Consider the following 19,211-nt stretch of genomic DNA (forward strand, 5'->3'; position numbering starts at 1 on the left):
TTTGAGAAAGTTTCATATCTAATAAATGTTTAAGTGGAGGGGGGGGCTGGGTGGGAGGGAAGTAGCATGTATCATTCTCCACTGTGGATTCATTTGGATAACTGTGCTTTCTGCTCTCAAAGTTGAAATGGTCCTTCTTTTGTAAAATACATATTTTTTTTTCCTATTTGGTGGTGTTAATCAAGTGCAGTGTGGTTGTCACGATTGCTTTCTTTTTTTTTAGGACGGCAGCAGATTTATGTCTAGTGAATGTAGAAATTTGTCTGTAGTTACATGCAATAAACAGCAGGATACATTTTTTTATTGTAATATCTATCTTTGAGAAGCTAAATGTTGGTAGCAGGATATGATCTCTCTCTATTGCAATGTGAAAAAAACTTTATTATATAGGAGAATTTCATGGCGTTTTACCTGTTGAGGGCCCTGTAGAGCCAGAAGTACAGTGACTTGACTAAGTGACAGGCAGTAGCAGCCGTGGTGTCACTGTGTATTATCACCTCATGCTAGCTGGAAGCACTCCCTGAAGCCGATCTAGGTTGTATAGTCCTAGATGAGGTCTTCATGGGTGCTGACCATAAAAAGTTCATCAAAGTAATGAGGCGAGGCGAGAGCTTGGCGCTCATGGGCAGAGCTCAGCACCAAGGAGTGTGAACCGGCTCCAGCTGTGACAATAAAACAGCAGGTGGCTGCTGTCATTAGGGGTGGCAGATGAGGCAGGGGACTAACATTCAGCCCACAAAACTCTCATTTGTTAGCCATCGCCACTGTACCATGCAAAATAGCTTCCATCTCAGTCAATTTTACTTTGCAAAATATTACACAGTCGCCATAAGAAAATTAGAGCCTTGGGTTTACAGGTTCCTTAGATCTTATAATCAGAAAACTCTGCGCTATCAGGTTATGTGGAAAATTGGACTTTTTTCTCCCCTGAACAGTTTGAGGATCTTTACAGTAATTTTATAATAGGTTGTTTCCACCCAGGCATGTGTTTATTGGTTGATATTTTGGACTATTTTGTTTGTAACTCCTTTATAAAATCAAATCAATACATTCATTCAGCCATGTGTTGCACATAACATTGCCTACTATTCAGTATTATAGAAGTTGCGCACTGATCAGACTATTTCTTTCTCTATGTCTGCCCAGGTATAGACATTTCATGTCATAAATAATGGGTTTTTTTGGGGAAGTTCTGCTAATCTGAGATCTTGTAAAGAAACAGAACAGCCATTTGATTTGGGGTTTTTTTTATTTGCTCATTTCTGTTCCTATAAAATGAGAAAGCATTTTGCATGCATTTAATCTTTGCAGAATGTTTTTAAACTGCCTAAAATTTATGGCCTTTCTCGGCTGAAAACTGTCCTGGGGCAACTCAGCCTTTCTGATGTGTAGAATGCAGCAAGCCCTGTGGGTCTCATGCCTTAAGCAGTGGGGGGATGTGTTTGTGAGAGCTGTTTTACTTGCATCCCATTACAAAACTAAGCATGTCAGTGGTTACGTGCTCTGTTCCATAGCTCCAGGAAATATGGGGATTTCAGGTGGTCATTTGGACATATAAGTATTTGTCTCAGTTGTGAAAATATTAAATTCCAGCGCTCCAACAGGAGCACATTCATGAAAATCAAAATGTGATGCAATACTGAATAAAAGGAGTAACACTGCATGTGTTGGTACCTGTGTCACCTTTGCTGTCAGGTGCCCCTCCTACTGAAAGTGGACCTGTGGAATCTCATCATTTCATGCTGGCCCGTGAGATGAGGCTTTATGGGGCTGTGGTAGCAATGACAAGATGGATTGGGAAGGAAAAAAGCCTTTAATTGAAACTTCATTCATTTCAGGAAGACAGTGAGACTGAAAATAATTTATTTTTTTTTAATATATGGTTTATGTCTCCTTATAGGACTGGGCTGTCACTTTTTATGTAAAAACTGAAGTTCTGTAAGTTTTCCTGTTAGCAATGTACATTCCTTTCATTGCATCTTTTTGGGTAATTTATCAGTTTTTCTTTCTTTTTTAGATAACATGCCGTAAGCTTTTGTTTGCAACAACACTGATTTCTCCTTCACTTCTTTGTTCACATGTGCACCCAGTATGTGTTTGTTGGTATATCCAGGCCCTTGAGATCAAAGATGTTTTTTTTCTGAATTCCATTGGGCACCTGTGTAGTTCCTGTATCTCTCATGCTTGATTTGTGGCCAGAAATGGTCAAAGTTAATCTCAGTTCTGGCTAGGATTGGAGTATTCTTTGCCAGAGAACATCTTCTGCTGTGTCACAGATATCATCTTTATGACTGTACTGATTTGTCTGATCTATATTCCCTTGGTTTTTCCAGACTGATTACAGTCTTCATACCAAATCCATGCAACATCCATACTGGACTGCAAGAGTGTGGGTCGTTTTTTTTGTATGTGTGTGCAAAACGTCCTTCTAAATTCAGTGGGTTTTTTTATTGTCTTTGTTGCTTCAACAACAATTATATCTCAGATGAGTACTCTATTAATCCCTTCAGTCCTGGCTTTGGACTTCTGAAGTGAGTCCTGCCACACATCAGAGGCAAACCTAAGAAACACCAGATTTTTTGCTTGGCAACTTTAGTGATTAGTAATTCTCCTGCTAAGTCTGTGGCTGAAGTGATGAGAGGTGTTACCATTCACTTTTGGGACAAGTGGAGTAATGCCACTGTTACCAGACGGAATTCTCATTTGGATAGACTTTCGTGCGGCTCTTAATATCATCTGCATACTCTATGTTCAGTGCCATAATTTGAGAGAGTTTTGCAGATCTGTAATACTTGGATAGTGCATAACTGTCTGGGTTGCATATCATGGTTTCCTCTGAGGGACTGTTACTTCAGTTGGCCTCCTCCTCCTTCAGTGGTAGGAGGAGGAAGTTATTGCAACACTCAACTTTTGGGAAGTGTTGGGGATGGCTGTGATGGGAGTATCTGAAGAGACTGTGATGCCAGTTGAAAATGAAAGCTCTAAGCTTTTACTTATGCTCAGCTGCTGCTGATGTCTTTTAACAATGAAAAATCAAACATTAATCAAATGTGCTAGTCAAGTGTTAGGTTGGTCTGATGACAGAGTGTTCGGTGGTTCTTAATCCATGAAGTAGCAATGGCCAGGTTCAAGAGCCCTTAGAATAGGAAAACTGGAACCATCCTTGTGCTTCAAATGTATTTATAGGTATACAAGTATCAGATGCATTTTTTCTGGACTGGAAGCCATCTGGTCCAAATGATAACCTTCTTTTTTCCTTTGGCTGGAACCAATCAGTTCTGATTTGACCAGACTGTTGTTAAAGGTTCATGCATGTGGATGGTACTTCTGATGGTTACAGATTACATCCTGCTGTCACAGCTTTACTATTTTTATGCAGCTACTTTGGCGAAAAGATGTTTCTGAAGTGTTTTGCTTTCTACCTGAAGTCAAACAGTCTTGCAGAATGCAGGGATGTAAGGCAAAAAGGATATGTTTTACAGCTGAGTTTAAGTCTCAGGAATAAACAAATCAACTAGCACTTGCTTTTCTATGTCAAGCAAAGACCTAGGGCAAGATTCTCACTACTCTCACAGATCAAGCAGACTGCAGAGAGTTCGCTCCAGCCACCATCTATCACCAGCAGCATTTTCAAATTGTGGGGAAATTGTCAATAATAATTGTGTATGTGTTCTGATTGTGTATGACTTCTGAGCAGTTCAGTCATCAGACAGTGACCAATTTATTCATCTCATTCCTTTCTTGGTACCTCTCAACTTTGCAAAAGACCACAGGCACTGTAGCTGCTGAATTGACTGAGTTATATATGTGGCACTTCTATTGCAGGCCCTATATATTTTCTGGCCCAGAATCAACTATCTTTGGATTTGTTTTGATTTCCTTTTAAAGACAGTCAAGAGTATATTCTTTTGATGATGAGGATTTCATTGTCAAGATAGCTCTGCATAAAGCTGGTATTTCGGTCCGCAGTGCAATTTTTGAACCGTAAGGAAGAAGCTACAACAATGACTTTTCATTCAGGAAGAACAAAGTATTAAATATATTTGCTTGGCTCTATCAATTCTACTTGTAAGTAGAAAGTCATTGAAACATCCTTACTTTGAGATAATCTTACAGGCTGTTTCTTGCACATTCAACAGGCATGGACTTTGCTCCTTAGAATCACTGGGAAACTCTGTAAAAACTGCCTGCAGAAAGTCTGATTTTTCTAAACTTGTCTCAGGGCAAGTCTCAGGCGGTTCACCTGACTGTCCCGAAAGATTAAATCTATTTGAAGAGCTCCCTTCAAAATATTAGCCTGTTCATCTTGCTGTTGCTTTCCAGATGCAAGACGATGGTACATGGAACCGGTGCTTACTGCATCAAATTCTGTATGTGAAGTCCTGATCCTGCTAGGGAATGGACTGGATCATAAGTTGGGAGACAGGCTAATGTTTGAAGAAAGGGGAAGGAATGAAAAAGGGAGGGACCAGAGTTATAAGAATGTTGGATATACAAGTCATGAGAAAAGACATAAGCAATGTCTTGGTGGCAAGGTTGGTAAGCACTATTTTGGATCACAGTGCTTATATCTGTAAACTTCATTTGTGTTTAAAGCATTCCTGCTGCCTCATTTAGCATAGCAAGTATGTTTTCTGGTGATGTCCTGTTTTTGGATGTTGGTGGTAATCTCTCTTAAATGCAAGGCCCTCCCAACACTGAGCCCAAGGTTGCATTTCAGAATTTAGACAGAGATTCTTCATTGTGGTTGATTGTGGCACTAGAGAAAACACATTGTGATTCTGTCTTTTTCTTTCTTTTTTTTAGTACTTTGTGCAGCTGTTAGATTACCAAACACCTGTTAGAAGTGACAGTTACAGATGCTTGATAACCAATGAAAATTAATAGAACATGTGATTCTTTTAGCTTAGAAGTGATTTGGTAAGATGTATTTAGAAATGTAATTACATACTGCTGCTGTCTACCATTATGACTTAACATTCATTAACTTCTCTGAATATTGAAACAAACATTTCTTGTAGCAGTACTAATTTTCTCATATATTTGTAAGGTGATTTCCTGAGAGTGAACACCTGACTTTAAAGTTTTTGCCACTGTGTATCTATGTTAAGTCTGCTCATTAAGCAAACAAAAGTAGAGTGCCGTTTGTTTACTTACAGTTATCGCTTTTTATTGTATGTCCAGATCAAAAAGTTACCAGTTCCGCTCTTGGGTTTCCACTCACCTTTATGTTAATAACAGTTATCACTGTCTGGACTTGGCTTATTCATGCAGCTGCCATTGAAGTGTACATTTTGTATTTAAAATAAAACCCCAGAACACAAAACCCCCAAACCGATAAAGTTCAGAATGGAACTATAGCTAATTTACAGAAAATATTTTTTTTTATTTATTTATTACAAAATAAGTAACTTCAGGTGAGTCACACATTAATGAATGTGAGTTCCCTCATGGGGGAGGAAATAATATAAATATTGCCAGTATATTCCTCTTTTGCAGCAGTCCTTGCAATTATAGACTGAATTTCTGTCCTCGATGGTTTACATTGTAACATACCTCTCTTAAAAGTGGGATGGTGAGAGGACTCAACAACTTTGGTTGGCAAGTTCAGCTTAAGTGGAATAGTAGAAGGTGTTTTCTGTTTTATTTAGTTTGCATTTTCTTTGTACTCAAGTCTCTTCTGCCAGAATATGTAAGAGGAGATAATTGTGCCTATTGCTACTACTTTACAGCTATGTGGCTAATAATTCTTTCCCATCTTGAGGGGCACAGATTGGTGGCAGAGAGCAACAAGAATATATTGAGGGATGTCTCTCTCTTCCAGTTGATAGATGCAGGAATATGCAGGAACAACACAGTGGATTGATTGATAGTGTGCAACTCATCCATAATGATCTGTCTGATATAGCAGTAAATTATTCTTGAGATTGATGCAGGTCATTGAACAATCCTGTTGTCTGTCATTCTGTTCAAAGCAAGGCAGGAACAGTAGCTGCTGTGATACTTAAGTCTGCCTTGGGTGCAAGCTGTGTACAGGTGTTCCATTAATACTAGTTGTTGTCTTTTTATTTTTTTTTCCATGGGGCAGCTTGGTTTCATTGCTAGCTTGTTACAGGTAACAGTAAAAAAGAGATGCGTTATTTTTAGAAGAAAAGGCTGTAATCAGTTGCACTGATGATTTCATAAAAATCAATTGAAAATGTTGAGATTTGAACTTCAGCAGCAAAACTCTTACATGGAAAAGTTGAAAAGTTAATAAATAATTAAGAAACATACCATGCATGGAAAATTGTAAAAAACCCCAACAAACAAAAGCAACTCCCTAAAAACCCCCAAATCCAACCTTCAAACTTCAGGCAGAAAGGCTAATAAATCTCAGAAATTCCAAACTTATGTTAATCTTTAGGTTCCATGAATTACCATGATATCTTCCTATGGCACTATGTTTTTTGTCTTGTTAATGTTGGCAAAGTTGACTTCATTTAACTCTTTTGATTTCTCTTTTCAAGAGAAAAAGGTTGAATTTTCCAGTCTGCCAAGTTGCTCGCTCTTGAAGATGAGGATGTATGCGTTTTGCTTTCCAGTTTAATTACCAGTGAGGGGGGAGCATAAAATAGCCATATCCTTCTTTAACACATGGGGTCAGCAGGGAGTACAAGTCCGTGTGTCACAGCACTCTCAGCATCGCATATTGGGTGATTACACACGACTTGTTAACTTTTTAAAATGTTATTGATTTTTTCTTTTTTTTTTTTTTGTTTGTAACTTAAGAATAATAACCATAACTGTTATTTGGAAGTAATAAGACCTGCTTCGTTTGGCTGGTAAATGAGTCAGGACAAAACCGCATCTTTCCTATGCAGGGTTCTAGGCTTGACATCCTGTCACAGAGGGCATGAAGTTTTTCAGATATTTGGATGTTTTCCACACTAGACTTCGCCCTGCCAGATATTTACTTGAACCTGACATCTTGTCACAAAGGGCATGAAGCCTTTCAGACTACTGGATATCTTCCACACCAGACTCTGCCCTGCCAGATACTTTCTTTTAAATTGAGTCCCTTGCACGCAGTCATGCAAGAGAGTTATCAGCACCCCAGTCTGGACCCTTCAGCATCAGCAAACATCCACAAATGATGGACTTGAAGAAATTCTCAGGAATTTGGCCTTTTGGTGCATGTGGAGGAAAGATTACTTGTTACAGAAAACCATTGCTTTATGGAAAGTTCTGGATTTTCTTCTACCCTCTTCTTGCTGAAGTTAACCTGCTGAATACAAAATCCTGATGGAGAGATGAGATTTGGATAGCAACTTTTGATATAGTTTGGAGAATTTAAAAACTTGAAGTTTTTTAAGTTCACGTAGGCTGTTTATATACTATTTGACTAAGTGCTGATTTGAACATGTGAGGTTCTACTTTTATGGGTAGCACATGTGCTACTTAAGTGCATGCAAAATTCTATAATTACATATGTAAGTTTTATTGAACATTCTGAAATACATGTGAGTCATGGTATTCCTTCAGAAAATGCACCATTTCTTTCTCTTACTAGTTGCAATCCCTGTTGGTGTGACTCCATGTGAACCACACATTCAACTACAAACAATTAGGGTTTGCAGTGTTTTTCAAGGCACAATAAAGAACAAGAATACTTTGTTAAGGTAGTAAGAGTCCATGTTGTTATTTACTTGCCTGAACATACCCCAGTCCCCCTTCTTGGCATGATCTGTGAAGCTTGCCTTGATTTTCTGGTTTCTTACCTTAGGTGGAGATACAAGGACAGAAATTCAAGCACAGATCACATAAAACAAAACTGGATGCAGACAGAATAATGTATTATTTCATCATATTCTGTGATGGTGTATAAAAGTTTGAGATCCTTTTTCTTATTATTCCTTGAAGCTGTCAGATCTCCCAGGTGATTTATCCAAAATGGTAAACATTTTATCCTTTCTGTGTTCCTGAGACCTATGCTAAAACCAAGCACTAAATACTAATAATTTTAAAATAATAGCATTCTATTCTGCTTCTCATGGGTTTGTTAGTGGGTTTGAATTTTTTTTTAAAGGCTCTCCAGCAGCTTTTTAAAACATCCTGTATACTTAGGTCATGCGGTAGCTTACCTGTATTCTCATAATTAAATTCATGTATAGAGGTTTTGGACAGTTTAAAGGATATGTAAAGGATATTGAGAATATGAATAAAGGGTAGATATTCATTGTTATTCTCCTGGACTTTTCTGCTGTCATTGAACATTGTTGTCTGTAAGATAAATTCTCCAAGAGCAGTTGCAGAGAGCAGTGTATCCACTGAGAAGTGATTTAAAATTGTGCATCAACTGCTGGATACCTTGTTTGTAGAGTTCCACAAAAATAAATTCTCATGCTGGTCCTCCTCAGCAGTTATGTGCAGTTACAAGATGACTGGTCTGTTGACATGGCTTCAAGTGACTTTCTGTAGAGGTAAGATGTTGCTCCTTCCTTGGAAGGAGGCCAAGGCTGAGCACTTGGTACACACTCAGAAAATAACTGATTTTATGATTTTATGGCCCAGAATGCTTGTTTTGGTTTGTGTGTGTGTTATTTTTTTTTTTAACCAGGGTTTCCGCTAACACAGTGATGTACTTATTGAAAAGGAAAGAGCTATTATGTATTCAAAACATAATAAAACTTAGAATCTTTTGCCCTCTCATAGCAAGATACTTCACAGAACACAGTTCTCTCCCTGCAGAGAAAATGAGAGAAGAGACAATACATGACAGATTATTCATATTCCTTGGGTACTGTGATGATAAACATTGTACACGCTGAAGAATTTGTATTACACTAGAATAAAAAGTGGAAGGAAAGATTTTCCAATATGTTTCTTTATTCCCAGAATTAGAAGTCCCTTTTGTTTCTTTTGTACTTTAAAATGTTCTTTTATAACTGAAGACAAGTCTGTAGAGGCTTCTAAATCAGTTACAGGCATTCTGAGAGTGAGTCCAAGTACTGTTTGAAGATTGCCATGGAATATGAGTGGTCACGTTCCTACAAAGCCACAACTCTTGTAAACTGAAAACAGAATATTGTGCAAACTTATTTTGGGAAAGGTGCTCATGTATTTATGATTTAAAGTTATTTTTATTTATGGTTTGTGTGCAAAAAAAATGCCCATAGGGAATGCAGATGCTATTCTAAAGCTCTGTGTAATTTTTCAACTTGTCTTTAATTTATCCTGAAGTTTGAACATAAAGTGTATAAGACTGAGGATGTTGCTGGTTTGGAGCCAGAGGAGATGAAAATCACTAAAAAAGTTAACCCAACATAATGCTACTGCAAGGAAACAAAATCCTACCTACTCACCTTTTTCCACTTTAAGAGAAGGCTTCTAGGAGCAATCTTGCTAAAATATGGAGGGAATTCCCAGTGACCATGACTTGGATGTATAGGCCCTCAGGAGAGCAGCTGGGCTTCTTGTCTTCATGTGGGTTGAGGATGAATTTGTTCAGACAGATCAGAGTTTGTAAAACTCTTCCCAGGCCTGTACTCTGGCCTGGTTTGCATGTACTGGAAACACTAGAGTATGGCAATTACAGGCTCTTCCTACTCCCTTTTGATGCATTTCTGAAATGTGTTAGTTTTTAGCATTTGAATATTTCTATTTTCACTGAAATTAAAAACAAGAAATGACAAATTCAGTGAAGCCTGAATAGGTGCTTACTGTAGCTAATGGAAAGATTCCTTATGATTTGAAGATGTAGTAGCGCAACATATCTTGAAAGCATTCGCTCCTTGAGTCCTTACGTGTGCCAGTCAAACTTCCCTTGAGATTAATTTCAAAGGCCAAGGCTAAGTCATGTCTATCAATTCAATTCTAGCAGTAGTTTAGGAATAACTGATTTACCTCAGCAGAGGTAAATATCATAGGTAAACCCATTATTTTTTGACTACTAAAACAGTAATTGCTTGGGAACCCAGAGTTACTGTACTGAAAACACTTTAGTGTTTTTTTTGTAAAGCCAGCAAACACTTCTACCACCTCTCTGAAAATCACCTACAGGATTTAGTAAACAAAACCAAATAGTTCCCACTTGTCTCTTTTTGTGGTGATGTTTGGTTGTTGTCGTTGTTGTTGTTGTGGTTGTTGTGGTTGGTTGGTTGTTGTTTTTGGGGTTTAATGAGTTGTCCGCAAACTCGGCATCCAGCCACGGTTGTTTAGGCTTTACCTCTTGTTTCAATAAGGGCTGTCTCTGTTGGTAATATTTTTTTCATCTTGTTCTCAGTTTCTTATGAAAATAACAAGTTTGCTTTTATTTTTAAGGCCTGATTCTGTAAGGTGGGGAGCTGCTCCTGAGCTATGCTGACCTCTCCAGACTTGCACAGAGGCATTCTGCACTCCTCAAGTCTGATGTCTTCAAGCCTTAGTTACTAGGTGCTGAGACATTGAGTCAGGGTTAATTTTATCTGTGCTATGTAACAGCAGTAAAATGGATACTAGAACCTAGATACAACAGAGAGGGGGCAGCTAATGCAAGATTAATTGCTCCATGTTATTAACAAAGCCTTTGTGTTTGATTTTACAGAAAGGTATGTCTGTCTGTACCCCCTGCAGTTGCGCGGTATATGAAATGTTCAACCTTTGTTTGGAAGCTTCAAGTACACAGGCTCAGAAAACAAAACCCACTTCCCTAAAAATACTGTGTAGCTGTAATCTTTATATTCCATGTAAATAGCGAAGTATCCCTTTACAACTCTGATTACACATTGCCTTTTCACAGTAATATTGTTGAGTTTATTTTTCTTTTAGAGAAGAATAGTGGAAGTTTGTAACAGGAAACTGAAGTATTACTTAGTGAAGATATGTTTGGTACCTTTCACAGCTATGTGGAAAAGCAAGTGCAGTGTGTTTTGTATGCCTTATGCTGTTATTAGAACACAATTTTTATATTGTTACAATTATTTTCCCTATGTACAGTAATTCTGATGACACTTACATAGTAATGATGGTAACAGTGTAATAGATTATTCACAGTGGTAAAGGTTATGATGCCATACTTATAAATTGTGTAGGAAAAAATATTTAAGATAGTTTTTTAATGTCTTTTTCTATGTATTTAAATAAGACAGTATTATATTCCTACACCTTAAGGGATGCACAAGAGAGATTCTCGTAATAATCTGCAAGTGCCTAAAGTAGATCAGACACAGAGAAGCTACATTAACATAATTGTAAAGGAAAAGTACTGTGTCTTGGCTTTTGTGGCTCTTATACCCCATAGTGCTAGTGTTTTACAGTCTTTCCATTGTCCATTACTGCAAACACGTCCAGATGAATTCAGCATTTAATGTTAAAAATCTTATAACATGCCAGTTTGATTTGTAGCCCTTCATATCATGGAATGCTAATTAAAATCATATTTTTGCATATGTCATGCCTTTCATGTACATATGCAAATAGAGTCTATTGCCTTTCAGCTATTAGTAATTAACTTTATGAAGGACAGCTGTAATACATAATTAACAAAAATGTTTGCAAGCCCTTTTCACACTGAAAGTTGTAGCAGTAAAATTTTTGCTTATCGAGACAACCATTTTAGTTTGAAGCTTCAGTCTTATATCTAAATTGTTTGAAGCAGTCACATGACATAATTAAATTGATGTCATGGTCTTATCAGCAGAAGAATGGTGTTTGATAGGCTCCTATCTGTTTCATTATGAATGTTGCTAAAATGAAAGTAAATTATCTGTGTTTGGTAGAAATATAATGCCAGGTAGTAGTATTTTGTTGCTGCTGTTGGTGCTTTGAAGAACGTCTTGCCAGTTTAAACAGAATTCCTGCTCATGGTGTATTCATGAACATGTGCTTCACCTTTTTTATCCTTTTTTTTTCTGCAAGGCTGTAAAATAACTAAGGCTATTAATTTGTTTCAGTGTATACCTCTTTAAATAATTAATACAATGAAGTTTGAGCGGTATAAATAGTGATTAAAGCGTCTGATCTTGTTGTATTTTCATGTTACTCATTAAAAACAATGGAAGTACTTTGTATGAAGAAGGGATGGGCCCATTAGGCTTAAATAAAGGTGTAAATAAAACTGTATTAGTTTATTACAAAAGAAAAATATTATTTACGTAAAATATACTATATTGTCAGTAAAATGTGTAAGATGTTCTAATTAAAAAAGTAAACTTCCTGGGTTTTCTGTTTGTTTGGCAGGGTGGCATTTGTGATGAAGAAGCATTTGAATACTCATTTACTGGGCAAACATGGAGTTGGCACACCAAAAGAAAGGTAAACTACTTTAAAATTTTTCTTTGTTTTATCCTATAGAGCATGTGGAGTCCTTTTCTGGAATATTTAGCTTGCCCACAATGAAGTCGTCTGGATTTTTAACCTCACCTCAAAGGGGAGCCAACATACCTAAGTGCTCTGATGGCATGGTGCTTATGACATGTCTGTAGAAAGAAATTCTGTGTAAAAGGTGTAGGATTTGCACCTTTTGGGGTGGTTTTTTTGAGAAGTGATATTATTTTCTCAAAAATTCCGTAGTTTTAAATGTCCCTCTGAGTACAAAATCAAATATTTTTTTAATTTTTTTTTTAATTTTCTTACTGGCCTTGATGCTCATAGGTTTATAAAATGACTTTCTAAGATTCACGTTATCACAGAGGATTCAAAAAGAAAATTTCCTCAGCGTTCTTGGGCAGGAAGGGAGATTTGGTGTTTTGACTATTTTTAAAAGGAATTAATTTATTTTTTAGTCTGCGTACAGTAACTTATTTTCAAAGTTTGTTTGCAAGCAGGTTATTTTTTCTGTGGTTTAAAATATAACTGTGTTTTACAAACTAAATGGCATTGTGTTTGCAGATAAGCAGATTTTGCTTTGGATTTATTGGGCCCATTGTGTCATAACTATTGCTATTTCATTGAATTTTTGGGGCAACTAGAAAATTGATGTGTTTTGGATAGCCAAAAGATCGCATATTCTCTTTCAGTCTGGGTAGATGGAGGGGTTCATTGCTGGATGCTTAATGCTGTTTCAAGTATTGCTGCCTTGTAACTCATTCTTCTGGTGTGGGCTTTCATAAATAAAGAGTATTTTCTTGTTTTGATATGAAGGAAGAGGAAAATAAATGACAACTAGGAACTTTAGAAGACTGCAAAGCTCCTTCTGGGTCATGTTCATTTCTTGTTAAAGACACTGGAAATGGTAATCAATTAGACCCTTTCCTCACAAGTTCATCACACTTAAATCACTGAGGGACCTAAGAGTAGTTTTAAATTAACGCACCGTATACACCTTAGTTTGACTAAGCACTGTTTAAGTGGTGCTTATATTTTTAATGAGATTTCCTCTGTGAAGGGCTTAACTGGAATTTCCCTAACACGTGATTATTTAAACAGTTTTGAGATATTGTATTTAATCTAAAATACAAAACGATGCATTGAAACAACAATTACAGTTTCATCAAAGCAGATATCATATTAAAGTTTATATTGGTTATCTGTTGTCATAGCACAACAATTACAAAAAATGTTTTGCTCTGGTGGCTTTTTTTTGTAACTGGAAGCATTCAATACTAATATTTTCTTTTACAATGGGGTACTTACTGTACAGTCATCATAAATACAACATAGAGATAACTTGCGTTACCCTAGTGACTATGTGCACAAAAAGGATACATACAATAGATTTCCAAATATAGCATCTTAGCCTGAGAGGCATATTTTTAGTGATCATCATCTTGAAATGAATTCCTAAACAAGCAGAATGCTATAAACTAAATCAGTTGTTGCTGGCTTTTGTTTGTGTGATTGTTCTGAAAACCCTCTGGTAGTTTCCGTTTTCCCCATTTCTTCCCATATTCCTTTAAGGCTTTCTGGCTGGCCCACCAGCATGGTGTGAGGAGGAGGAGGGGGGGAGGTCCCTCCCCTGCCACCCCTTTTCGAGGTGGCAGGTTCACAGCCTTCGCTCCCGAGGAGCAGAGAAGCCCCATTAAGGCCTACAACCTCCCTGCCCCATCTGCAAGCACGGGCTGTGGCAGCTTTGCCTCCAGGCCAGCATAAAGAAGTGATATTTAAGTGACTTCATGCCCTCTTCTTTTGCAATTTCTTTGTCCATCTTTCGAGTATTTCTTATCCACAATACCTTTTTAGGTGGCACTTCAGCTTAATGTAGAGCAGCATCAAACAGTAGTGGCAGAGCTACAACGACAGTATAAATTTCTAGTCACAGTCCCTTGCTGGTGATGGGGGATGTTTAAGCCACGTGATCTAATGCAGTAAATACCAAACCACCGTTGCTTTCCTTTCCTATTATGAAAGAGTTTGATGCCTTTTAATGGCTTTAGGAACCAAAGAAATCCTTCTTCAGCGTGTTAAACAATCACTTTGGGTATAAAGATATTATAAATTAAGTTACGTAGTTTTCTTACCTATGTAAAACATTAATGCCTTGATTATAATTTTGCAAGCTTGCTATTTTTTAATTTCTCTAGGACAATATAATCAGTTTATTCTTTATGTTTTGAATTTGATTCTGCCCTCTGATACATTGCATATTATAGCAAATACTAATAGAAGCTAGCTAAATAGGCTGTGACAATTAAATTAATAATGCATTTTATTTGCAAGTGTTTAGTCTTCATGGTTTGACTGATATATGCAAAGATGGTAATTTATTAAAAGTAAATTCATGTAATTGTACTACAGAATTTGATGGACCAAAAAAAGTTGTCAGCATGACTATCATCAAAAACAGAAAATTGAAAAGAAGTTCAAAAGGGTGATTGAAAAAAATAGGTATAACCCATACACCCTGAAAAATTGAAGCTATTCTAACAAATTTCTCAGAATGGAATTTCTGATGGCAAGCATTGAGAGATAGTTCTGAGAGGAAGAGAAAAATTACATTTACAATTTAGTCAGCAGTACTTAAATAGTGCACCTTGCTCTCACTAGCTTTCCATAAGCATTGCTTTTTTGTCGCAAAAGGGAGGGGTTATGGAGGCTGTAGAAATGTTTGCATGTGCAGATATAGAAAACAAGTACATTTCATAGTAAGATTGCTACTAATACATATTTTGTTTCAAGTTTCTGGATTTTTTTTATTAAGACAAAATTGACTTCAGGGAAAAATACCGTGTAGTTGAAAATCACATAAGTTCTTTTAAAAATAGCCTTCTAGTAAAATATCTGCACATTTCAGACAGAAAAACCCCTACTGCCTAGTCCATTGTGATCATTACCATTTAATAGCTAACTCAAAAGTGGAATGTTTTAACAGAAAAAAATTCCTCTAAGGTATATTTTCCTGTTATTGGAACTGTGATACTGATTTATTGTCAACTTGAATGTGTCTCAAAACTGGCATGTTATCTGCTAAGTCCAAGGCCAGTACATATTTGGTACTTCAGTGTCAGTAATCTTCATGGGACCTATAACTATATCTTATTGGCAGGATAAATCTTTGGCTACACCTTTATTGTGTCTAGGAGACATTGTGGTTGAGGACAAGGTGAATGCATCAGTAATGTTAATGGTGCCAGGTTCTAATTTCTGTTACATCGTTATGTTACTTTGATGTAAATTGTGGCAAAACACACAACAAATGGATGTTTCACTATTAAGTATAAGATATATACATGAAAATAAGAGCAAGAAAATAAAAATAAATTCACTAAGTCATTCATCAGTGAGACTGAATTCTGACAGTGTTAAGTAGAACTCTGGATTTAGAAATTTTAATAAGAAAAATACATTTAACTATTCTTAAGGGATTTTTTTAGGGACACCATTAGTTATGTACAATATGCATTTTATAGTATATGATACTTTCTTAACTAGATCTGTCATGCTATCTGATACATGCTTAAACTGGGGTTTTTTACATAAGAAAAGGCCATAGAAGAGCCTTTATAATTGTTTGATTACCTCATCTTCTGTATTAATTTTAAGTTATGAGTTACCTCTGAAATAACTTTTTGCATATGAGTAATCTTGTTGAGTCAAATAGGATCATTCATATATATAAAGTTACTTAAAGAACAAACACTTGCTGAATTGGAATATCTGTTGCAAAACAATTTCTGTAATGGTCATTAAAAAGATGTTTGGTTTTGTAAGGTTGTTCTGGCATTTTCTTGGGCTTTAAAAATGGGATCAGTGCCAGTAAGATCATAATTTTCAAATTATCTTGATTGATTGAAAAAGCTGTGTAGTGATTTCATCTTGAGAGCAAGAGCTGTAAGTAAATACCTATTTCTATATAGTAGCAGCCTAAATATATTTGAGATGCTTTTTCAAATAATGTTGGAATATAGCATACTTCTAAAATTTTTGTATTTTTTAAATAACTGCTTTGAAATAAAAGAAATACTTCCTAGGTACCTATTGTTTAATGTGCTTGCATAAGCCCATCTACTAGCGTATAAATATCATCAAATATAGAAGACTGTATGGTATGTTGGCGAAAGGGATTGTTGAGGTCTGAAAAAAAAGTAGCCAGGAAAAATGAATGGAGATTTGCTGTTCTGTATATTATTTAGAAAACTGTCTTGTAATCAATTGCTATATCCTAATATCTCCATTTTGAATGTAAAACTAGAAGTAAATCAACTCAACCAGTGCAATCCTCTTTTATTTAATTGAACTGCTAATCCTTCTTTTGAAGCATCTTTCTTTCCTTGAGTAGAGAAATTTGTGATAGTAACTATTTGATATGCCTGTTTTGGATTATGCTACCCTGAACCTGCAAAGTTAAAGGATCGAGTTGATAATTATAGCCGATTTTGGATTAACAAGTGGCAAAAGTCAGAAAGTGATGTGCCATACGTACATACATACATATATGTGTGCAATCATTTTGTAATAGCTTGCTCATGTTCTGAAGGACTTGCTCTGAGTTCTGTAAGTGGCTGTCTCACAGAAAGGTTTCCAGTTAGAGGCATTGGCAGTACATACGGATACACTGGAGGAGAGGTTACCTGAAATACCAGAGGGTTAGTGTGCCGAATCTTGCTTTCAAGCTTTGTCATCACCTTTTGCTGCTTCTTGCAAATAAGTTTGGGCTTTTCAACTGAAGCCTAACATTACTAGGTTAACTGGATAGGAATGAAAAACTTTACTTATTTGATTATTTCCTGCATTTGGCTTAAAAAGGGTCTTGGAGACTTACATACTCATTCTTTGGAAAAACCCTAAGGAAAGAAATGTAGCTTTTTCTTGACATATTTGCTAATTGGAAGTTTAAAATGAGAGGAGTGGTGTGGAAAGGACTCAGTGTTTTACTGTGGGTTGGGAACTAAAGTTTTACCCAAGATGTATGTTAAGCATTCAGTGCTTTGGAACCTTACTTGACCTTTGAAAGCAGTATTTTCCTCTGGTGTTCAGCTCTTGTCTGGTGCTACACTGTTTCAGAGTGTGAGTGTAGGTACAGGCTCCACAGTCACTTGGTGCTGGAGTGTTTTTCTCTGTCTGTGGCTGTCCCAAGGAAAATAAGGAAGCCAGGGAGGTTACCTTGGGCTTCCTCAGGTACTAGAAGATGTGCTGAAAATTCACGGCTTTTCTCATGACATGTTGTCTGTAGAACACATATGTGTTTACTTTGCTATGAATAAATAAAGAGTAGGCAGCCATTTATACTGTTGAAGACTGTTTTCACAAAGACAGGTGATTAATTCAGCATCTTTTAGAAAGGAAAATAACAACTGAAGGCCTGCAAAAGAATGAAATTATTTTACTACTACTCATTAGTTGTTCTTCCTATAATCCTGGCAATCTTAGAGTTTGATTCAGAAGGAAGGGCAATCTGAAGTAAGTTTGTTTTAGGTGTTAGGTATGTGAGATGTTTTGGAAATTTCTGTAGTCAGCAACAGTCTTCCTGTTGGGAAGGCTTAGCTGCCATGGATAGAACACAGAGGAAGTGCCTAGTGGGATTCATGCTGCCCACAGTGAGCACCTCTGGCTAATTTTAAGCATCATAACAAGCTATAAATGATGATCTCACATTCATAAACAACCAAGTACTGTCTAGAGCATAGGTTATTAGTTTCGTTACCAAGCATATGCTAACACTGAGAATCTGTGGAAGACGATATGGGTAGTTGCTGAAAGCTGCAGGTTTTTTTCCAACAGTTTGTTTCCAAGGAAAACACAGTCCTTTGTTGCATGTCATCAGCCAAAAAGTGGTAAGCTGCAAACTGATCCCTTCTCAGTTGTAGTCAGCTGAAAGTATGTCTCTAGATCACTTTTTACCTGTGCAGGACTGGAAGCAAGAGACCTATTCAGACAGTTACACCAAGTATGTTATACTACTTTGAATATGTACCAGGTTGTACTTTGTGACATTTGTGGATGTGAAATGTTCCTTGTCTTGGGTGTTGTCATGACTCTTAGCTTTGATCCATCTATAAAATACAACACAAATATTTATTGAATACATTGTAAAGAAAATGGAAACAATCTCTTGGCTGTGCTGCAGTGAAATATTTTCCATATATTCTGAGGAATCATGAGGAGTATTTTGTGAACTTTGGAAGTGAAAACAGAAATACTGTGGCAAACGCTGTATATGACTGATGGTAAAAGCTTAGCTTCTATTTTTAAACCATGCATGTCACTTAACAATACTTCCATCAAGTTACAGTGCCATCAGGACTATTTTTCTGCAGCCAAAGCAAGTGCATTTGTCCACGTTTGCTTAGGTTTCACCACCTCAAGGTGGAAATAAAATGCTGGAAAAACATGTTCTGAAGTTGAACAGTACCATGAACACAATTCTAAAATCACCCCCACAATGCTATAATGTTTTTAAAAAAAAGGTGACTGAGACTTAAATAGTAGAAATCTAGAGGTCTTGTTGTATTTTAAAGACAATCTTCTGCATCGTGAGTCTGCATGATGTGGTCTGCACTGGTCTCTGGTGGGTAAAATCATAGGACAGCCCAGGTTAGGAAGGGACTCCAAAGATCATCTGGTCCAACCATTCATGGCAAGGGGAACTTAGAGGAGGTCATCTAGCACTCTGTCCAATCACATCCTGAAAATTTCCAGTGATGAGAGCTCTACCACATCCATGAGGAGGTTGTTCCAGTGAATTATTATTCTTACTATAAAAATTTTTTATGTTGACATAAAACCTTTCCCAATGCAACTTGTACCCATTGCCCCTTGTCTTCTCTGCGTGGCTCCTTGTGAAGAGAGAGCCTCTGTCCTCTTTGTAGCAGCCC

The 19,211-nt window shown here is 36.8% G+C and overlaps 1 protein-coding gene across 4 annotated transcripts in view; it reads left to right on the plus strand.

Moving 5' to 3' along the window:
* The window catches only part of ZNF407 (zinc finger protein 407), a 338,348-nt gene that overhangs the window by 121,175 nt on the left and 197,962 nt on the right, over positions 1-19,211 (plus strand). For all 4 annotated transcript variants that reach the window (XM_027678430.1, XM_027678459.1, XM_027678450.1 and 1 more), the window contains exon 4: positions 12,199-12,273. In XM_027678430.1, coding sequence (XP_027534231.1) covers positions 12,199-12,273 — 75 coding nt within the window. The remainder of the gene's footprint in view (positions 1-12,198; positions 12,274-19,211) is intronic.

This window comes from Neopelma chrysocephalum, unplaced genomic scaffold (assembly GCF_003984885.1).
Source record: "Neopelma chrysocephalum unplaced genomic scaffold, ASM398488v2 Primary Assembly neopelma1_22b, whole genome shotgun sequence".
In the NCBI taxonomy this organism is placed as follows: Eukaryota; Metazoa; Chordata; class Aves; order Passeriformes; family Pipridae; genus Neopelma; species Neopelma chrysocephalum.